This window comes from Piliocolobus tephrosceles, chromosome 3 (assembly GCF_002776525.5).
Source record: "Piliocolobus tephrosceles isolate RC106 chromosome 3, ASM277652v3, whole genome shotgun sequence".
In the NCBI taxonomy this organism is placed as follows: Eukaryota; Metazoa; Chordata; class Mammalia; order Primates; family Cercopithecidae; genus Piliocolobus; species Piliocolobus tephrosceles.
This window is the reverse complement of record NC_045436.1, coordinates 119,633,875-119,642,611: the sequence shown is the minus strand read 5'-3', so window position 1 is coordinate 119,642,611 and position 8,737 is coordinate 119,633,875. Positions and strand designations below refer to the sequence as shown.

Here is an 8,737-nt window from a genome sequence, read left to right as displayed (position 1 = left end):
ATGAATTAACACCAACAATAATCATGCAAAGTAACTAATGTGGAATACGGCAATGTATGACATCCTCTCTGATGGTGGGACCTCAATGGACTCTTTTTATTTCCTTGCCTAGATACCTGGTATCTACTTTCTTAATTATTAATTCTACATTTAACTTAAAGTAGAATTTCAAATTTTACAAGAAGATACTGATAAATTCTCTCTTGGCAAACGTATTATTATTAAAGTTTATCTTTAAAAATTTACTGTCTTCTTAAAGGAAACTATTTTATTACTTTTCTATTGACCTTCCCATCATTTAAAACAGTTCTGTTATAATGCAAAGCATATACTGTATAAGAGTTAGTCATCTCAATCTTACTAATTTATTTAACTCATTTTCATTCATTTGTGTTATGGCAGAAAAGAAAGAGTTTACTGTTCCAGATTTTTATTATTGTATTATTGTGTTACTTGGGAAATATGTTTTTCAAAACCATTAATTATATATTGATTATCTATGTTCATTCATCTGTTAATTTATGTGTTAGTAAAAGAAGACCAATTTCTTAGAACTTTTTTTTATTTTGTACTTGCAACAGAATTGACAGCCATAAACGACAGTAAAATTCTCATGCCTTTTGTTTCATAAAATGAGTTGTAGTAGGATTTATATATTAGGTAATAGAAAAACTTCAAGAAATACATAATTTTTATAGTTAGTCCTATAGTAGAAGTTTCCATTTAAATGAGTGAAGCAAAATTAATGAATAAATAATATGGTAAATGCCATAAATCATGGGTTCTGCTTTCCGTGATAGAGATGTAGGGCTCTTTAAGGGTAGGACATTTTATTATAATTAGATGAAAAATGTTACTGTAATGTTCTACCACAAGTGACAGGTAAGAGAGATTAGAAAAAAATATTTAAATTACCTATTAATGAATTACTTTATAGCTACAATTAACAGCTAAAAATGTCATGTAATTCTAAGTCTTGTGGTAATTGTATTTTCCAATGGAAATGCTTTTGTTTACCTATTTATAATTTAGAAATAAGTAATCTGCTATACCTTTTTACATCTGCAAAGTAACTGGATTCACTTCCATATACATAATTATAAAACATATCAGAGTCCCAGATGAGGCTAACTTTGTTGAATAATATTATTTGAAATGTTAAATAATCTTCACCGGTTCAACTTCTCAAAGTCGCTACAAACATATTCCCTGTGAATTCTCTTCATTTTATTTTTCTCTAACCAGTATCATTAATGTTCTAATTTCAGGTTTACACCATCTATGCTATTCTCTAATAGAAATCTGGCTCATATTCAGATTTATTATATTATAAAGCAAGTCCCCACTGCTTGTTATTCTACTTTCCAAATATCTCTTTACACTGTACCTTAATTACCATTCTTAATGTCATTATATAAGTCCCCTGTAATGACACAAGAACCTAAGTGGTCATCTTTCCTCCAGTTTTGTCCTCCCTACATGCTAAACTGTTTGCAATTTTAACATGCTTTCCTCTCCATTTTATTTCTTTATAGGCTCCCAACACCTCCCTTTAGTCATTCCATATTATCCAACTCAAGTTTGCCTTTCTTTGTAACCTTCTTACTCCCGTCCTCTTGGTTTGTTTAAGATGTCCATTTGTGTGTTTCATTAGCATATTAATATTTCCAAATCAGAGCACTCACATTTACTTATCAATTCAGGAGACCATGCCTGGGGCTCACACATGTAATCCAAGCATTTTGAAAGGACAAGGCAGGAAGAAACTAGAGCCCAGGAGTTTCAGAACAACTAGAAACTCCTAGAGCCCAGGAGTTTCAGAACAGCCTGGGCAATATATTGAGATTAAAAACATTCTCTACCAAAAATAGAAAAAATTCACTGGGCATGTTGGCACACACTTGTAGTTCCAGCTACAAGTGGAACTAAGGAGGCTAATTGGGAGGATGGTTTGAGCCCAGGTGGTCCAGGCTTCAGTGATCTGTCCTCATGCCCCTGCACTCCAGCCTGGAAAACAGAGCATGTCTCCCACTGCTTTGAAGCACAGTGTCATCAACAGAAGTCTGATGAATGAATGCAAGAAAGAATATGATTACTGATTTTTCTTGTATGATTTTATAGGACTCAGCCAACTATGAAGTTTCTTGTCTTTGCTTTAATCTTGGCTCTCATGATTTCCATGACTGTAAGTATATCTGGAAATTTTAAAGAATACATTCATTCTCAGTACTTATCCCAAGTGTCTCTTATTCCTTGTGTTCTGCATATACTCATGTTGACCTCAAAACAGCTCTATAAGCTTTAATATTTCCATATAAAGAGTTTCTTTGAATTAACTTACGTAAGTTCTTTAAGGACTTGGAATAGATATTCATTACGTACCTGCAAACACTCAAGTACAATTACTTTAATGTAAAAGTAAAAGAAAATTTAGCAAGCTTTTTAAATATGTGGGACTGAGAACTGTGAAGATATCTTTAAGTATGAAAAGCTGTAGACCATCTGAAGTTAGAAATCTGAGGAAAGAACAAGGTGCACTTAAATGGAACCCAAGTATTACAGGGTGTCAAAATATGAATTTTCAAGTCGTTTCTTGCACAATCTAACTGTTAAAGTTAGCATAGAATTGTTTAATTCTTCTTAAAATAAAGCTGCTTATTTTCAACCATAAAACAAATCTCTGTATTTATTAAGTGTCATGGGTTCCCAGCTCGTATTGTCATTTACTACTGTGTATTAGTAGAAAAAGCACTTGACCTCTCTGGAACTCTTTCTGCTTCTCTACTTCCACGTTCTCTTCCTCCTCCTCCTCCTCTTTCTATGAAGTTAATAGAAAATTGGTCACAAAAGAATAATAATACTCCAAACTATCCACTAAATTCTAATGAATGTTTTGAAAACTGAATTGGTTATGATATCACAGTTTATCACATTATTTTATTATAAAAGGATAGAAGTGGAAAAATAAACATATAAGAAGAACAGAGAAAAGTATAATGCCTGTCTCTATTAGCAAATAAAATATTCGTATGTTGGTAGCTTTTGAGCTACATAGAACATATTCATATAAAAAACAATCCAGTGTTTCATTAGTCAGTTTCCACTCTCTTATTCATCAGTGATAGACTTTTCCTGCCTTACATAAAAAGGATATATAAACCAAAATGAGTTAATATTTGAATATAGCACAATAATTATAGAGTTTACCCTTCACTCATTTTAAAGATGTCATAAAGCTAAAATAACTAATTTAGTGTGTCATCAACCAAAGCATGCCTCCATTTGGTTTAATCATAATTGTGGCTAAGTCAATATTTATACTTTCTCTTGAATTATAAAATTAAAATATTAATTATTTTTTCATTTTCTTTTTTTCCAAGAGAGCTGATTCACATAAAGAGGTAAGACTTTTCATTTACTGGAAAACTTGATAATTGATCATATATTCAATTTTTAATCTTTTCATTTCACAGAAACATCATGGGCATAGAAGAAAATTCCATGTAAGTGTTCTTCTGATAATATGCCCTCTGAATAAGTTTTCTTCTCTATTTATTCTCCTAGAAGAATCAATAGTTGTCTCTCAAATATATGTAAATCATTAATTGCTAAAGTGCACATTGATTTCTTTTATTTATGATGCAAAGGCAAAAAGTCACAAATATCTTGTGTCCTAACAGTATTTCAATAGAAACTCAGTTCCACCTGAAATAAGTCAATTATTCTCTGAGAACTTATCTTTGTCCTGTAAATAATTACACTGACCTAAAGAATAGTTGAAATCCTAATTCTATTAAGTATAACATATGCTTAATGAAGCATAGAGTCTACTCATGTAATGTGGTAAGTTTCTACCTTCTTAATTTTTGAGGATGATACAGTCTTTAAATTAAACTGTGCTAAATTAGACAGAAAATTGTATTTTTCTAACATTTTTCTCACTGTATGTATATAAAGTCTCATATTATTTTGACCTGTAATATCAATATGAATCTGGGTTCAAAAGTTCTCCTTACTGACATAGCAAGTATGCACGTTAAAAATGCACCAAGTAAAAAGATGCATAAAAAAGGATGAGGACTTATTGTGTTAAGAGCAGTGGGTATGAAAGAATGTAGGCATTGTAAAAGAAAGTAAGATCATTAAAAGAATGAGATTAAGAAGCACCACCTAAGCTGGAAACAGTAACCTAATCCTTTCCATAATACTCAATAGTTAGCAAAATAGTAGCTTGGAGGTAATATTTTAAAGAAGATTTAAACCCTGGTTAGAGAGGTTACCTATAATCAGTGTTTCCACCTGTACTATTGTCACAAAAATATCAACAAACAGTAAATGCTTCATTTTTACCTACTTTTAAACATTTTTCTGATAAAAAAGAAAACTGTAAAAGTTTGAAAACATTTATGTAGATAAAATAAAAGGTCTTAACATTTAACAATCTAAGCTTTTAATGACAGTTTTTGAGAAACACCTGTACTGTCATTTTCTCTATCTCCTTTTGTGTGTATACAGAAAAAGCATCATTCACATTGAGAATTTCCATCATATGGAGGCTACAAATCAAATTATCTGTATTACAATTGATATCGTCAGTAATCTTGGGGCATGATTATAAAGGTAAGCTGACTCTAGTTACTTTTCTTTCAAGAAGTATCAACACTGACAGTTAAAACAAGAAAAAACAAAACAAAACAAAAGCCATTAAGCCAACAACCATTCCAGTTTAAGAAACGTAGCATGGGTTAGCTCCTTCAAGTGTGCTGATTTATATAAATGCTTCTGAAACTGTAGATGTGTGGTGTTATTTCTGAGGTCTCTGTTCTGTTCCATTGGTCTATATGTCTGCTTTGGTACCAGTACCATGCTATTTTGGTAACTATAGCCTTGTAGTATAGTTTGAAGTCAGGTAGCGTGATGGCTTGAGCTTTGTTCTTTTGCTTACCGTTGTCTTGGGTATATGAGCTCTTCTTTGGATCTATATGAAATTTAAAGTAGTTATTTCTAATTCTGTGAAAAATGTTAATGGTTGTTTGATGGGAATAGCATTGAATCTGTTAATTACTTTGGTCAGTATGGCTGTTTTCATGATAATGATTCTTCTTATCCATGAGAATGGAATGTTTTTCCATTTGTTTGTGTCCTTTCTTATTTCCTTGAGCAGCAGTTTGTAGTTCTCCTTGAAGAAGTCCTTCACATCCTTTATTACCTGTATTTCTAGGTATTTTATTCTCTTGGTAGCAATTGTGAATGGGAGTTCATTCATGATTTGGGTCTCTGCTTGCCATCTGATATTCAACAAACCTGACAAAAACAAGTAATCAGGAAAGGATCTCCTATTCAATAAATGATGCTGAGAAAACTGGGTAGATATATGCAGAAAACTGAAACTGGACCCCTTTCTTACACCTTACACAAAAATTAACTCAAGATGGATTAAAGACTTAAATGTAATACTCCAAACCATAAAAACCTGAGAAGAAAACTTAGGTGATACCATTCGGGACATAGGCATTGGCAAAGACTTCATGTAAAAAATGCCAAAAGCAATTGCAACAAAAGCCAAAATTGACAAATGGGATCTAATTAAACTAAAGAGCTTCTGCACAACAAAAGAAACTATCATCAGAGTGAAAAGGCAACCTAGAGAATGGCAGAAAATTTTTGCAATCCACTCATCTGTCAAGCTCTAATATTCAGAATCTACAAGGAACTTAAACAAATTTACAAGACAAAAACAAACAACCCCATCTAACAGTGGGTGAAGGACCTGAACAGACAGTTCTCAGAAGAAGACATTCATGTGGTCAACAAACATGAAAATAAGCTTATCATCACTGATGACTAGAGGAATGGAAATCAAAACCACAATGAGATACCATCTCACACCAGTCAGAATAGTAATTATTAAAAAGTCAAGAAGCAATAGATGCAGATGAGGCTGTGGAGAGAAAAGAACACTTTTACACTGTGTGTGAGAATGTAAATTAGTTCAACCATTGTGGAAGACAGTACGGTGATTCCTCAAGGATCTAGAACCAGAAATACCATTTGATGCAGCAATCCCATGACTGGGTATATACCAAAAGGTACACAGATCATTCTACTATAAAGACATATGCCTACATATGTTTATTGCAGCACTATTGACAATAGCAAATACATGGAACCAACCCAAATGACCATTAATGATAGACTGGATAAAGAAAATGTGGTACATATACACTACGGACTACCATGCAGCCATACAAAGGAATGAGATCCTGTCCTTTGCAGGGACATGGATGAAACTGGAAGCCATTATTCTCAGCAAGCTCACACAGGAACAGAAATGAAACAGAGCATGTTCTCACTCATAAGTGCGAGCTGAAAAGTGAGAACACATGGAGACAGGGAGGGGACAACACAAACCAAGGATGGAGGGTAGGGGGTAAGGGAAGGTAACTTAAAGGACTGATCAATAGGTGCAGCAAACCACCATGGCACACATATACGTATGTAACAAACCTGCATGTTCCGCACATGTATTCTAGAACTTAAAGTAAAATGAAAAATAAAATGAAATAAAATAAAAATGCATCTGAGGGAAAGCTTCTGTTCACTAGTGTTAACACGCTGAGTTCTGGGTAGGGGAATCCCTAACATTTGTATCCTGACCCTGACAACTAGTTTCATGACCTTGAGATATTCCTAATCTTCCCCAAACCTCAGTTTTCTAACCGACAAATACATATTATAATACTTAAGTTTTTATAGAATTGGAAAGACTACTGAGAGATATTACATAGAAACCCTTGATCTGGAAAGTGTATGGTTGTGACCATGGGCTTCTCTGCCACTAACTCTGTATGTGGATGTTATTTGAAATTTTCTTTCCTAAACTGTAATCTTTGGAGAAGCTGCACAACCACCATCTGGGAACTCATAAAAAATTTGCGTTGTATGCCTAAGTAACTCTAATGAGCAATTGCTATAGGAATTACTAATCTAACATCAACAAGGAGATGGGAATTTTCAAGGAAATAGGAAATGGTAATGATTTCCTTTTTATAAAGTCAGTTTTCTTTATCTATATTCACAGCATAAAATGTTCCAAAATCTATGAGATACTAAAGATTATACTTCAAAATAAAGCAATATTTTGGAGATAAAAGCATACTATTCTACAATTCAAAGTTGAAATAGTTCAAAAGATTTCAAATATTTTTTAATGTATTGGGACATTTTATTCTTATTGAATTCCTGCTCTGTGTGATATTAGAAAAAGCCTGATCTTGATCCTCCAGACGTTAGATAATTGCTGACGACATTTAATCAGGGGAGGATATAGTTAAAATATCATTTGTGGGAGATAGATGAAATGTGTAGGCTATATTTAAGTGGGAGAATAAAATAAGATGATTATGGAAAACCCTAAGAAAAATTTAAATTTAAGTTGCAGATGCTCAATGATAATTTTTACTTATTCCAATACCCACTTTATGAGCATTTAATTGTCTACTCTATCTCAAATATTATTTTGGTCCCTGCATTATAGTAAATAAAACTATAAATACATACTTTCTGCAAGGAAGAGTATAAATGTATTTACAGGAGTATCAGTTTGGAAGATAAAGTGTTATTTTCTTTTCTTCACAGGTTTGACTGGCAAATTCGCTTTTTACTGGTTTATTCCCATTCCTCATACTGCATCACACTACCGCTGCTTTTTGAAGAATTATCATAAGGCAATGCAGAATAAAAGAAAGACCATGATTTACTGAATTCTGTGTTTCATGATACTTTACATTCCTAATTATCATTTGATTAGATACTTGCAATTTAAACTGTTAAGACGTTTTCACTGCTGTTTCTGAGTAATAGAAATTCATTCCTCTCCAAAAGCAACAAATTTCAAGCATGTTATTATGTGTATGCTCTTTATTTCTCTTTTTTATATTTATATAAATAAAGATTTATTTCTTCACTTCATTTTCCCAGTTTGAGTAGCACTGACTGTGGTACTTTATTCCATAGCTCTTTTGAAATGATTATTTTTAATTTAGCATGTATATTCATTTTGTCTTACAAACATATGGTCCTCAATCACATCCAGATTACTAGACCTACTGATGCAAACATTTGATTTGTCTCTGGTGTCCTTTGTCACAGCACATTTCTTAGCCTTGTACATTCCCGCATTTCTTATCTCAGGCCCTACAGTCCAGAAGATAACCCCCATGTGACTCCACAGCAGTAGGCAGCCTCTCAGAACACAAACCATCTCTATCAGTTTGTCAATATAGCCATTGAACAAAAATTTATTGAGCGACACCAGCTGTCAGATACTGTTCTAGATGCTGCAGTCACAGAAAAAGAGACAGAGCCCTTTGTCAGAGCTTTTACATTGCAGTTGGGAGATGCAGACAAAAAGTAAACAAATAACACATGACTTAGGTAATAATAAGTGTGCTAAAGAAGTATAAAGCAGGACTAGGATATAGAGGCAGTCTCAAGTAGGATAGTCAAGAATAACCTCTCTGATATAGGTGACCTTTTAGAAAAGATATAATTTAAAAATGGGAGTGAGCATGAAGAAAGACATTCTCAAGCAGAAGAAATAACAAGTACAAATCCATTGTGAATTTTTGGTTACATATGAGTTGTAGAATAGTTTTTCCACTCTTGTGTAAAAGGATGGTAAATTCATAGGAGTGGCATTGTATCTGAACATTGTTTTGGAAAATGTAGCCATTTT

At 32.9% G+C, this 8,737-nt stretch overlaps 1 protein-coding gene across 1 annotated transcript in view; it reads left to right on the top strand.

The window, feature by feature from the left end:
• The window catches only part of HTN1 (histatin 1), an 8,356-nt gene extending 448 nt beyond the window's left edge, over positions 1 to 7,908 (top strand). Inside the window, 5 exon segments of the mRNA XM_026446909.1 lie at positions 2,122 to 2,185; positions 3,381 to 3,401; positions 3,474 to 3,503; positions 4,516 to 4,620; positions 7,639 to 7,908. Of these exon segments, the coding sequence (XP_026302694.1) occupies positions 2,135 to 2,185; positions 3,381 to 3,401; positions 3,474 to 3,503; positions 4,516 to 4,587 (174 nt within the window). The 5' untranslated portion in view covers positions 2,122 to 2,134 and the 3' untranslated portion in view covers positions 4,588 to 4,620; positions 7,639 to 7,908.
• The last annotated feature ends 829 nt before the right edge of the window (positions 7,909 to 8,737 follow it).